Source organism: Eulemur rufifrons, chromosome 28, assembly GCF_041146395.1.
Source record: "Eulemur rufifrons isolate Redbay chromosome 28, OSU_ERuf_1, whole genome shotgun sequence".
In the NCBI taxonomy this organism is placed as follows: domain Eukaryota; kingdom Metazoa; phylum Chordata; class Mammalia; order Primates; family Lemuridae; genus Eulemur; species Eulemur rufifrons.
The window spans coordinates 41,894,989-41,908,608 of NC_091010.1; the positions used below are offsets into that span (position 1 = coordinate 41,894,989).

The 13,620-nt window shown below is 47.3% G+C and overlaps 1 protein-coding gene across 2 annotated transcripts in view; it reads right to left on the bottom strand.

Annotated features, from left to right (window-relative positions):
* Positions 1-13,620, bottom strand: part of MYOF (myoferlin) — a 140,502-nt gene that overhangs the window by 10,584 nt on the left and 116,298 nt on the right. For both annotated transcript variants that reach the window (XM_069460937.1, XM_069460936.1), the window contains 8 exons: positions 12,977-13,102; positions 10,993-11,148; positions 10,439-10,530; positions 6,967-7,137; positions 6,077-6,225; positions 3,942-4,081; positions 1,745-1,833; positions 1,557-1,652 (listed from right to left, as the gene is read on the bottom strand). In XM_069460937.1, the coding sequence (XP_069317038.1) occupies positions 1,557-1,652; positions 1,745-1,833; positions 3,942-4,081; positions 6,077-6,225; positions 6,967-7,137; positions 10,439-10,530; positions 10,993-11,148; positions 12,977-13,102 (1,019 nt within the window). The remainder of the gene's footprint in view (positions 1-1,556; positions 1,653-1,744; positions 1,834-3,941; positions 4,082-6,076; positions 6,226-6,966; positions 7,138-10,438; positions 10,531-10,992; positions 11,149-12,976; positions 13,103-13,620) is intronic.

The window sequence follows — 13,620 nt, forward strand, 5'->3', positions numbered from 1 at the left end:
AGTGAGGACAGAATGAGAGATCACGGCTTAGCAGGGGCAGAGTGGGGAGGGGGGAATCTTTAATGCATGCTTACGATCATCTACTATGAACCAGGCACTTAGCATGTATTATTTTATTCTTCCCAACAACTGTGTAACTCTCTCCATTTTACAGATGATGAAACTAAGGTTCAGAGAGGATATTTTAACTTACTCAGGGTCAAGTAGCCAGTAACTGACAGAACTAAGTATGACTTCCAAGTCAGTCTGACTCCAAAGTCCTGTTACTGAGCTACAAAGTCCGGTTACACTAAAGAGACTGCAAAGTCACTTGCTAATATTAAGTCCTATTATTATATTAGCAATGGTATCAATGTCAATCAACTACAGTAGTTTTCCTTTTTGCTAAGCAATGAACTGACTAGATAAATTAGTTCAAAGACTCCTTTGGGCTATTAACTTTTAAACCAAGTCACTGAGGAGAGTTCACATTCTCTTGGCGGTGACCTTGGTGGCTTTATCTCCAGACCCACACCTAAAGTGTCACCATCATTCTACCTCTGACCACTCACCTCTGCAACCTCATCCTCTCTTTTTTTGGTGAATCTTTTCATATTTAATTTTAAACGTGAATCTTTTCACATTTTAATTTTAAGACAAGTTAAACAACCACTCTAGGTGTATGTGTTTGTGTGCATATATGTGTAGCTTTGTATATAAGACAGTACCCATATGTGCCTAGTGCTAAGCATGGTATTTATGCATTATTCATCTTTTCACATATAGTATTTAGATTTTAATTCCAAATTTTACATGGTACTTTAAGTTGAGCTCTATTCTTTGATTAGAGGAGTTTTCTCTCAGTCTAGCATTATTGAGTTTGTTTCCTTGATTTGAAAAAAAATGCTTATGATAGTCAAATAAATTTACATATATATAATTAGCTGGGATTAGTTTTCCTTGGGGAATGGTAATGAGATCCTGAAATAAGAAAGAATAATGAAGAACTTGATGAAACATTCCCTGTTTACAGGGAACTTAAATGATGGTAATTATGTCTTTAACAAAGTTTTGATTGAGGCCCACTTAGGATCACAAGTGAAACTTTGTTCTCACTTTATGAATATGTTAAATTCCACAAGCCTTATCTTTTATATATCCAGGAACCAAACTCAGTTCACATGAAAGAGTAATAATACTAGCTAGCATGCATATGGTGTGTACTATCTGGTAGGCACTATCCTAAATGCCCTGAATCTTCTGAATATCCTTGGGAAGTAGATACAGTAAAGAAAATCCACTTTATTAAAAGGGAAACAAAGAAATATTTATCAGTTCTTATAGTCCTTAGATACTTTTGCTCATAAACAAGGTCCAAATGAGTTTCCCTCTTTTGTTTTTCTGTTCCCTCCTCCTTTGCTTTTTAGGAGCTACCTAAACAGATTGCATCAGTGACATAAAATAGCTTCAAATAATCAAGAATCCTACAGTGGGCACCTTCAATAATGAAAATTAATGAAGGAGAGAGTCTGTCTCATCCCCTGAGCTTGTCAAAGGCGCTTGCATGCCAACCTCACCCTTTGACATAGATGTCACTCATGTCCTCTCCTGTGATGCTTTTCTCATCCAAGATAACGTCCTTGGTGTTCCAGATGATCACGCGCAGGTAGTATCTGAAAAGAGCAAATTTTGAAGGTATTTTTTCTTCTAGTCCTGGACTAAGTCTCCAGCCCAGTGTATGTAGCAGGGCCTCACGATTACTTACTTCTTGGCTTTCCGGGGTGTGATGTTGAAAGGAGGGCCTGGTGGCCCCAAACTCTTGGGGAAAACGTCCACCCACATCTGAAGTTTTCCCTAAACCATCCAAAAAGAAAAAAGAAAAGAGGACTGAAGTTATATTATGATTGGTAGAGACAACAATTTTCTTTCATATTTCTTATGTAAAACTATTTCTTTGGAATTGCTAATTCATTAGTCAATATGGAAGGCAATAAGTGGAGCAGAACATACCAATATTAATCTTTTATCTACAATGTCATGTAGGCCACCCATATCCAATTCTCACCAAGGGATCTCCAGTGGCTGCAAATGCCCACCTTAGTCTTCCCTGCTTAGTAAGATGAGGAGCTTCCTATCACTAACCCAACCACCGGTACACACACACACACACACACACACACTCTTATAATGACTTAAAATTGGGTTCTTCAACCTTGTACGGTTCTCATGCTGTCACTCTAGTCATCGACACATTGCCTACTTCATATCAGTCCCAGTTTTGTGATCCCCCAGGGTTTCTCCACTTACCTCAAGATACAAAATCAGAGTAATGAAAATGGTGTTGAACTTTGTAAAGAAAAACTTACAACGTGGCACTTTCAAAGGAGGGACTCAAACAACATCAAAAATGTTACTGTTCCTAAAGAGGGTTCCTTGCCATGGGTTCACTAGTGCCCACCACCTAGTAAGAGACTCACAGAAAGGGAGGGTGAAAGTTGGACAACACTTGTGTCGCCATCTTGGTGAGGACAGCTCAGCTGTCTGACTGCCAGACTGGGCCCATCCATCTGACTGAAATGTTCTTCCAGACAGGCTAGGAATGCCATTAAAAAACTATATCAACCATACAAACCAATTTATAGTCTCCAAACTTTTTTTGGATGTCTTGTAGACTCTGTCTTCAGAGAAAAACAGATTGGTCTTCAAGAAAGTTGCCAAAGAAACCACTAGATTGGCTTCCTAATGCATTGGGATCAAATGAATTAACTCAAGCTCTTGAAAAGAGATATATTGTACTATGATCCTGACTCTCTTCCAACTAATCTCTAGGGCTCAGGGCTCTATAATACATCAAGCACACTTCGGAACGTTAGGCGTCCAGGTGTCTCTTAAAACCTGGCCACAGTCTGCATCTAATACTGTAGGCAGAAGTGATGGAACATTGGTGGATTCCCAGGGAGAAATCTTCCTCACTTTGTCAGTTGTTGAGACTCTCTGTACAATTGAGGAGTAGGAGGAGAGAGGAGGGGAAATAGGCTCCTTGGTGGAAGGAAGGAGAATAAGAAAAGGAAGGAATAGAAATGTGGAACAGAATAAAGGCAAGAAGCAAATGACAAAATAATCTAGGAAGCCCAGGCCACTTGTGGCTGCTCTTGAGAGATTACCTTGTCCATAGTGTTCTTGTCAGTATCAATAATATTTGCATTAGTTAATATTCCTTAGAGTGTGATCAGAATCCCTCCAAGTACTTGTTAAAATTCAGATTCCTGGCCCCACCCTAGATCTAGTGGATCTAAATCTCTGCAGACACGTCCCAGAAATCTTCATTATAACAATCTTCCTCATGGATTATCTTGTCACTGGCCACGTCTCATTTTGCTTCTTTGGAAACTGTTTCCCATCTTCTGCGAACAGACCCTTCCCACCAATATCCACATGGTCCCTGCTTCCCTGATGCTTTAGTCTCAGATGGTGCCTCCCCCCATGCCAGGCCAAGGTCACTCACTTTCCCAGACCCTACCTTCCTGGCTATAGCGAGTGGCCCCATGGTGGGCAATTGGACAAGTTGGGGTGACCAATCCATTGACATTTGGAAGCAGATGAGTTATATTACAACACAAAACACTCAGAAACTGTACATAATATTTGGACTCATAGGAAGGTGATCCCAGCAAGAGGGCAGATTAAATAGACTCAAAGAGAGAAACAGAGGTAAGAGATAGGGAAAGACGCTGGTTCAGGTTTGTTCTGAGTCACAGCCAATCTCCTCTCTGGGCTTAGTGAGTTACCTGGAGATTCTTACTATGAATTCCCCTTTGGGATGAAACTAATTTGAGTTTCATTTCTATTTCTTGTGTATCTGAAAGTATTCAAACACAATAAAAGAAACAAATCTGTGTCAGCCATTGCTATTGCATTTGGGGCATGGATGATGGGTCTTCAAAGGAGGGAAGCCCCTTTACCTGGGAAATGTTGGGCTGGAAAGTGCTGTGCAAAGTCCTCGTTTCCACATGCTCAGGGACCAGCCCCTGAGTCCTGAGGATGTAAAGGGCGAGCCGCTCTTCAGGGGCCCCGAGGTGCTGGTGCAAGATTTTGTTGGCTTCTGGAATGGACAGTGACAGTGAAGCAGGGATGGGCATTTGGGAACAGTTCAGCCAAACTGCCTGGGGATTTGCAGCACTCCATCCCAGACTTTGCCAAAATGGATGGGCAGTGCCAATGCGCAAACTTTGGTAAAGGAATAGTTGATAGAAGTAACTCCTGACCAGGGGCCCTGCCCCACCCAGGCTCACACCTAACTTGTGGACTGCCAATAGCTAAGGGACCAGAACACACCGGAACGTGTAAGTGGGAGCAGTCTGGATTGACTTCAGTGGCACAAGCTCCTGGCTAGCTCTGCTTCCCAGCCTCTCTTGCAGCTAGATGAGGCCACCGGGCTCAGCTAGAGCATAACTCGGGTGGACGTGACACATGTATCCTCTCTAGATCTGGCCCATAAGTCCCTCCTGGGAGGATCCTCCATATGCCTTTCTCTTTAGACACCTGCACTGAAGAATGGCAGAGCTAAAAAACGGAGGGCCCTGCACTCGGAAGGGGGTCACCTACCTGTAGGAACACCTATTTTGAATCAATGAGAAAGAAACTTCTTTTGTCTTAAACTACTGGAATTTGTACGTTCAACTGTTACAGCAGCTAGCATCACTATGGCTTTCTAAAAACATGGCGCCCAAATTCTCTGACACTTCTCCCATCGAGAGGTGGGGTCTGTGCATTTCCCTCTGAATCTGTAGACATATTCAAACACTAAAGTCTGGAGAAAAGAAGCCGTGTGACTTCCCAGGCCAGACAGAGAAGCCCATACAGCTCCTGTCTGGTTCTCTTGGGACATTCAGTGTGGGAAGCCACCCACCAGGTAAGGAGCCCAAACGTCCAGAAAGTGCCCTGCTGGAGAGGCCCGTGGACGTGCTCTCATTGCCAGCTGAGCCACCTGGGCTGTCCCCCCTCAGCAGAACCTTCAGATGACAGCACCCCAGCTCCATTTCACTGCAACTGCGTGAACGACTTCAAGCAAGAACTGCTGAGCCCCTTCCTGATCCACGAAATTGTGAGTAAAACAAATGGTTGTTTTCAGTTGCTAAGTTTTGGGGTGATTTGTTATATCACAAAAATAATCAGAAAAATCCACATGACTGATACAGCTTTTTTTGGGGGGGTAGCTACTTGATTATTTGGGGGTACCCTAAACCACTAGACCATGTTGCTTCCCAGTTTATTTGCAATCGCTTTTGCAGGGCCACACACTAGTGGCATCAGCATTTCTTCATCTAATCATCCCTGATATCGACTAAGACTAAGTCCTCTTTAACATGGAAAGGCAAAACATAGTTAATTACAAGGTCAAGTTGAGGATCAGGAAGTACCTTCCCTCCTGTGTGTCTTTGCTCAGCTTTCCCTGGGTATCCCACAGGGAGTCCCGCAACCTTGAAGGCCAGCCCCACTACCCCTCCTCTGGATATCCCTGCCCCTGCCAAGCATGGCAGCATTCCATAGCTGTTATGCTCCATGAAGCCTATTTCTGCCAGTGTCATAGTGTGGCTAGCTGTTCATGTGTCAGGACAGGTTGTAATATAAATTACTGCTTGGGAAAGAGGGAGGCCCCAGGCCTGGACAGGAGCCAGATGGGAACTTAGTGGGCTCTACGAATCAACCCCCAGTGTCCCTGAGGCTTTTCAGAGAAGGGAATGATGGAATAAATTTGGAAGAGAAATTCTTGCACCACTGTCTGAGCATTTTTGAGATAATTATATATTACATAGAAATTAGTGAATTACTAGAACTTTGTCTTCAAAGCTCAAATGATCATGACCTAAAAAGGGTGAGTGAAAAAAAGACAGGCAAGAGAATGTGTCCACCTTGACACTTGACAAGTCAGAAAAACTTTACTGTAACATGCTTGTTGTTAGATAATGTCATTTGTGCAGAGTCTCATAAGGCATAATTAGGGTCCTGGCTCTGTCTACCCCACTCCCCCAAACCCAGCAACATAAACGAGTTATTACACTTTGTACCGGTCTACGATCCACAGCAATGTGCTCACCAAAGTCATCCAGACTGTAGTCTCGTCCTCCATATCTGATTCTATTTCCATCTTCGGAGAGGATGGGCTGTGGGAAGCCTTTGAATTTGGCTACATTTTGAAGCAACTGTGTTGGTCTCAATTGATCTCGCCAAGTATTGATGCCAGAACTGTGAATAACATCAGAGGTGCCGGAGTTACGGTAGGGCCCACAGGTGGTTCTTGGTTTCACACATACATACACATATACTTCTAGACGCTTCCGTATAATAGGAACAGGGAATGTGCTCTCCACTTTAGATTTTGCCTAGAAACCTATTTCGGAGGCCTAAAATCCACATTATTTTCGCCTCAGCCAATCAGTTATCTTTATTTATTTATTTAGCCCTCTGTTTCCTCCTCTGTAAAAATGAGGAGTTTGAGATCATTCTAATCATAATAGGAAAACTCATAAACTAGAAATTGCAAGTTACATCTCACTAGATACTGTAGAAAGACACCGTATAGCAGGCAGAGGAAGAGGGACTTCACAAAATCCATCAGTTTGGGGGAGGGGGAAGGAATCCCTGTTTCCCACGGGTGGGGGATTCCTGCCATCAAACCTTGCTGGCCCTCAGTCCCTGACATCCAGGAGAGGCTTGTGCGAGGCGACTGGTTCTCTGAGCTGTGATATATGCCACCTCCAGGGTGTGGCACTGCTCCAGCGGGCCCTATTTTACAAAGCACGTGATGTGAATTTGGGTAGCACGTGGTGGCCCTGATTCTCTCTATGACAATTCTATCATTAAAAATGGTACTTAGCCAATTGAAAGGAGCAGTGGAAGAAAGACAGTGAGATAGAGCACCAAAGCTGCCCGAAGTGGGCCTGTCACATGAAGCCAATGGCCTCATCGATGGCCAGAGCAACTTACACACAGTACTGCTCAGGGATGCCGCAGTGGGCCCCGAACCGGGAAAGGAATCGGTTCTCCAGGTCGATAATTGTTTCTCCCACTTTCTCGTCACGGGTGAAGGTGTCGTAATCATAGACAGAAATCTTCAGGTCTTTATCTTGAGGTAAGTAGCAGTTCAGTTCGTACATTCTAAATGAACAAATGCAAGGTTAGAATCTCCACGACCCGTCCAGGTACCTCTCAAAAGCCACATACTAGTAAGAAGAACAGTAAGAGAATATATGCTTGCTCAGGAGGAGATTGTGGGCTTTAAAAACCTAGGTTCGAATCCCACCTCTGCTGTTTGCTAGCTGTGGGACTCTAGGCCAGTTACTTAACTTCTCTGTGCTCAGTTTCTCATCTGTAAAGTGGTGATTATAATACCTGCCATCCAGTGTTGCTATAAGGGTCGAGTGAAGAAATGTTTAGAAAGCATCTGGCATGAGTGCGTTCCTCAAACCACAGTATAATAACAGTAATGCATTGTATTAATAACATCATCAACTTTACGATCATCATGTGCCCATTTACCAGGTCTCCTGAGCATCTGTCTCTACCCGGCTGGGAGATTAGCAAGGCACAATCACCTTGGTTTATAGCCCCCTATCTGTGCCCCTACTATGTTCCCTCCTCTGCCCCAACAGGGACCACTATGCCACAGAACACCTGTGACTCACCGCGCAGGAGCACAGGGCAGGGGTGTGAGTGGAATCCACCATACGGTGTGATGTGCAGCGCGCCCAGAAGGTTCCTCCCTCCTCCCAGACCCTCTGGGGCAGCCACTGGCTTTGGTTCCTTAAGACTTTTCTATAGAAACCACATTAAAATGCAAACGCTTCTGAGACAAAGATAAATAATCAAACAGTACTCTTTGTGGTACGTGAGGACTCTGATCCAGAGGGTGCTAAGTGTATGGCATAAGCTCCAGATGGGTGCTGGAGTCTGTATCTGCACTGTCTGCAGAGGTACTACTCCCAGAGAAGGTGCTCAGTAAAGTTTGTTGGCGGAAAAACTGCGAGAAGCCTCCTCCCTCCCTGTGTCTCCCTCCCTCCTCCCTGCTCTCCAGTGTGTGGACTGGTTCCTGCCCCAGAGCCAGGAATGTTGACCCCCTTGAACAGAAGGGTGTGTGTCCTTGCGGCTCTGGAGAAAAGCTTCCAAGATGTCTCTCGACAATCCTAGAGCAACTTCTCTAGACTGCGGCAGAGGCCTGTAGTGCTTGTATCGTGAGCACACAGGAAGCACCGTAAGCACACATGCCCCATAATGTCACATTTCCAATACTAGATTCCAAGGGACAGGTAATATGTGTCCTCTGAGAAAAATAGTTCTTTGATCAAATACGGTTGAGAACCACTTCTTTTGGAGTTCCTATAGACAAACTAAAAGCTCTGAGAAGTCCTGCAATTATAATCTTTTTTAACCCAGGTGTTTTGGTTTGACTAAGGAATACCGTTTTTTTTTTTTTTTTCCTTCTTGGAACATCAAATTAATGTCTTATAGAAGACACTGATTTTCTTTTACACTGACATTCATTTGAATGTGATCTGGAGAATGCCACGATGCGACAGGAATATGCTGAATGATGGCCAAGCACATGGGAAAGGTTGCCTTTTCCTGAGTTCCTGTCCCAGAGTCCCCAGGAATCTCTGCTGAGAAGAAAGCCACCCGCTAAGACGGAGGCTGTGGCCCAGAGCTGGCCGAGGGGAAGTCTCCACACCCGCCGGGCGGCCATTGGCTGAGCAGCGCCTGACAGCATCCCTTCCTTCCAGGGTGGCTCCAAGCAAGGCTTTTCCTGCCACTTAATTAAGCTTGTGCTTGGCTCCTCCGAGACGAGCGATTCAGACAGGGCCGCCTTTCTCCCTTCAAAGCTGGCTTTCCCTGCCTCCCCGTCTCCCTCACGGGAGCCCTCCTTCCTGCCCTGCGTGCCTCTTCCTGTCTAGACCCCAGGGCTGGATCAGTGGAAGAAAAGGAAAATGATCATATTGCCGTGCCAGAGGATTACTTCCACTCCCTGGCCTCGGCACGCGGCCGGGGCGCACGGCACAGCGGGGGAGCGTGTGCACGCGACTGTGCACGTGTGTGCGCCCGGGGGCTGAGTGTGCGGTCTTGTGTGCACGTGTGTTACCGTGTGTGTGCGAACTTGAGCGACTGTGAGTGATGAACGTGTGTGTGTGCGTGCGTGTGTTGAGACACATGAGAGAGCAAACGGGCACAAACCAACACACGTGACTAGAAAAGAAGTGCACAGGCAAGATAATAAAACCAGGAATAAAAACACAGGCCTCACAGCGGACAAGAGCACAATATTCTCGGCAAGGTTCTGGGAAAGTTACACCATTTTCACAAACGTTTTGAACAAAGAATATTTCTCTACAGGTGATGGCTTTGCCACCAATATGGAACATCCCCAAAGGGGTTGAAAAAGCATGGGGCTTGGAATCAGGATTCCTACTAAATCTGGCTCTATCACTTAGTTCCTCTGTCCACAGAGCTCTGGGAGCCCCTTTCCCTCCCCTGTCGAGCTGGGCTGCGGATCTCTGCCCTGCCCTGACGTGGAGAGGAAAGTCAGGCCACGGCAGCAGCATTGAGCCACACAGACTGGGGCCAGGTGGCCTGGGTTCGGATCCTCACCCTTAGCACAGGGGCACATCAGGCACTGATTCTCTCTGTGCCTCGGTCTCCTCTGTTGCAAAGTAGGGATAAAAATAGAGATTTTTGAGATGTTTTGCATAAACAGCTCAGCGCAATGCCTGCACACAGTAAGTGCTCCACAAATACTAGTTATTATTAAATGGGGAAACTGTTTATAGCTGAAAAATGCCGGTCCTGCTTAGAGATCACATGGATTGGGTCACTTGAGACGGTTCTGATGAGATAAATATCACAGTCCAGAAACAAGTCCCGAGTCGTAACGGTGAAGAAAATGATGCTGTTTGAAGGATCTCTGGGAACAGAAGACAGGCGCAGTGGGACACTTTGGCCCTGTCACTTTCTGCCGCCTCCTTGATTTTGGGAACCAGAGTCAGTGGTACATTCACCCGATCAAAATGGTGGAATCAAACATCCCAGAAAACAGACCCCAAACTGGACCAGGACATGAGAGCAACGTGTCACTGCAGTGAAGTCACTTCCTGCCCTTGTGGAGAACCCACAGCTTATCAGACTCCTGCGCCCGGTGCTAACGCTGTCCCTCCACCTGCCAAGGTCGCAGAGCAAATCTCTCCTCAGAAAAGCCCTCTCGTCACTTACGTATATCACGGCACTTTTCCCTCCCATGAAATTCTTGTATTTGCGCATTTACCTATTCATTACCTGCTCCCCTGACTAGCATGTCTGTTTACATCATGACCACGGTGTCAGAGCCTAGACCAGGGATGGGCGCACATGGCACCCTTCGTGCATGTTCCATGAGGAAACGGATGACAAAAGAACATTTACAAATGTGCCTCACCTGCCAAAGACGGGGTTGAGAGTGTTGGGAATGTAGTGGTCTCGGTCCTCAATGACTTTCTTGCCCAGTGTTATCTTTATGTAAGGGTCACACTGCGAGCACAAAACAGACAGGTGTCACATCACCGCAGGGCACAAGTGGAAGTCAAGTTCTGGGACAGACTCCGCTTCCCTCCACACCCGCTCCCAGCTGATGACAAGGCGGCCACTGTGGCACCCGTGAGCCTAAGACGAGGCCAGAGCAACACTCCCGTTTTGGTGGCTCGAAGCCAGTAGTGTGGGTGCAGGGGAGCCGGGCTCTGCCTGTGTGACTGGAGCGAATCTTGTCCCAGCTCACACCTGTAAGATGAGAAGGATGAACCAGAGGACTTTAAGCCCCTACAAGCTCTTAGATAAATCCCCATCAGGACAACCCTCCCAAATACATTGTTTGGATAGAGTATCTTTCCCCTAGTGAGATAACAGACGCCTAGAAAGAAAGAACATGACAATTACTGCAGGCTGATGACTATAATTATCTTGCTACAGGAGAAGGCCCCACACCCAAACTCTTACCAGGCCATTGTTGTCCTGGGGCTGGAGCTCTAAGCCTTGAACAATGTAAATCCTAACCGTGCATTCCTGTGGGACGCTGTCAGGTAATTCCCGAAACTGCCTGGGAGGGGCTGGCACGCTGGGGTCATCCGACAGGGGGTAGATTCGGAAGGAGCCCTAAGAGAGAGACACGGGTGGATTTGCAGGGCCTGGCGCCCCAGGCAGGGGGGTCCACGGCAGCGTCCTCCTCCACCAGGGGGGTGGAATTGGGCGATGGAGCTGCCGCCCTTCATGGAAGAGACAACGTGGGCCACACACACTTTGCGTATTTGCAATAGGGAAAGTGGAGTGATTATAAGGTAATTGTTTGAGAGACCACAGGGGAGAAGAGAGAGCCAGGCAGAAGCAAGGGGGCCAGACCAGAGCCCCGGTGAGGGGCGGAGGTGCCGTGGGCCGTGCGCTGGAGAGGTGGTGGCGAGGAGGAGGGAGATGCCGCACACTTTGCAGAGAGGAATAACAGTAAAATTCTTCAACCCAATGAGGCACCAAGCCTGAGTTCCATTTTCCTGCATCAGCCCTGCGCATCCCCTCCCCCTCCCAGCAAGGTCTCAGCTGAAAGGGCTCAATTCTTTCAGGACACCTCCCTGACTGCCCCTGGGTGGGGTGTGTCCCCTGCGTGTCTCTGACCCTGCACTCAGCCCTGACCTCCACAGTGAAATGGACCATTTGTTGCCCATGTCCTTTACTGGACTGTGAGCTTCCCGAGGGAGGCACTGGGTCTTGTTCATCACTCCATCTCCAGGGCCCAGCACAGGGCTGGGCATCGAGCAGGGGCTCGGAAAACGTGTTTTGAAGAGTGAGCCAGCAGGCCCACTGGAGAGGCCACCTATTTTGCCTTGAAACCAGCTTAAGTCCAGGAGAAAGCACTGAAGCTGGTTATTCAGAAGGCATGAATCTTAGCTCCAGCTGTCTTCATTCAGTAGCAGCATGAAACAAGCACCTACTGTGTGCCAGGTGTTGGGACCCCAAAAATGAGCTCAAGGAAACCAGTGTGGCACAGGAATGTCCACCGGGGCTGACTCTCCTGCCGACTTTGATTGCTCGGTGGGAAATGAGAAGCCCTGGAGACCACCGGGAGGGCACCATCCTCTGGCCCATTAACAGTGTCTGCTGAGGGCGAAGGATTAAGCAGCGGCAGCACACCTGTCCTGGCTTTGCCAGGTGCGATTGCAGGGAGAGGCGATCCCAACAGCAGACACTGACAGTGAGAAAGGAGCTTCCATGGCGGCATGACCCCAGACCTGTGGGAGCCCAGAGTGGGAGTGAGTCACGCTGACTGAAGCAATCAGGGAACACTTGACAAAGAATGTGACATTTGAGCTGACACTTGGCGCTTAAAGGAATGAGTAGGGCTTTGTCAGACCACAAAGAGGAAAGGAAGAAGAGCCTGTCCCAAGGCCCCAAGTAGTGAGAGGACAAGGTGTGTCCGGGGCTGGGGACAGGCTCTCCTGAGCTGGAGGGTGGGGTGTGTGAGGGAGGGGGACGAGGGGACACGTAGCTGGTGAAAGGCAGGCTCTGCCTTAGGAAGGAGTTGAGACTTGATCCCGTGGAAACCCAAACAATGTCTTTAAGCCACAAGAAATAGGATCGGATTTGGTTTCGTGGAGGCTGGACTGCAGTGGAACAAGAAAGGTGGCAAGGACAGCAAATTGGGAAACTGTCACAATGATCCTGGTGTGGGATGGGAAGGAGGAGCTAGATCTCGGACGGAGTGAATCTACAGGACTCAGGACCGGTCGGCGTGAGCCGGGAGGAGGGAAGAGGGACTGAAAATGACCTTGAGTGTCCTGGCTCCCCCATCGCCCTTTTGTGTTGGTGGCACCTTCCTGCCCCTTCAGAGGCTGGAGGACATGTCCCTGCCCCAGAGGTTGGTTGTCCTTTATCTCAGGTCTATAAAGAAATTAAAGGTAGATTCTAAACAGGGCAACACACACATTTTCCTCACCTTAAACTCTCCTACCACGGAAGGATCTTCATTCTCATCTGATTTGCCTCGGTACAACTTGAAAGTATCTGAGAAGTCCGTCAGGCCCTCAAATTCTGTTACATCCTCTAGTTCACAATCATATATCTGAAAACCATCAACAGATTCTTAATATTTCATTAAAATGCAGATGAAACCTAAAATCAAAAGGACCCACAATGCCAAGGGGCGTGAGGACGTAGCAACTGGAACTCCAGCTGCTGGTGAGAGGGGGAACGACACAACCACTTCGGAAAAAGCCTGGCAGTTTCTTAGGGAGTTAAAGAGTCGCCTATCCAGTGATCCGGAAATTGCCTAGCTATTTACTGAAGAGAAATGAAAACATGTCCACATGGTACAAGGATGTTCACGGCAGCTTCAGCATCAGGAGAAGGGATACACAAATTGTGTACATCCACAGGAGGAATCCTACTCAGCAATAAGAAAAGACAAACTACAGACACACATAACCATGTGGTGAGTCTCAAAGCTACAACGTGGGGCCAGAGAGGCCAGACACACACGGGATACATCCCGGATGAGTCCGCTTATGTGAAGCGTAAAAACAGACATAAGCAATCTATGGTGATAGAAGTCAGAGCAGCTCCCGGGAGGGATCAGGATTG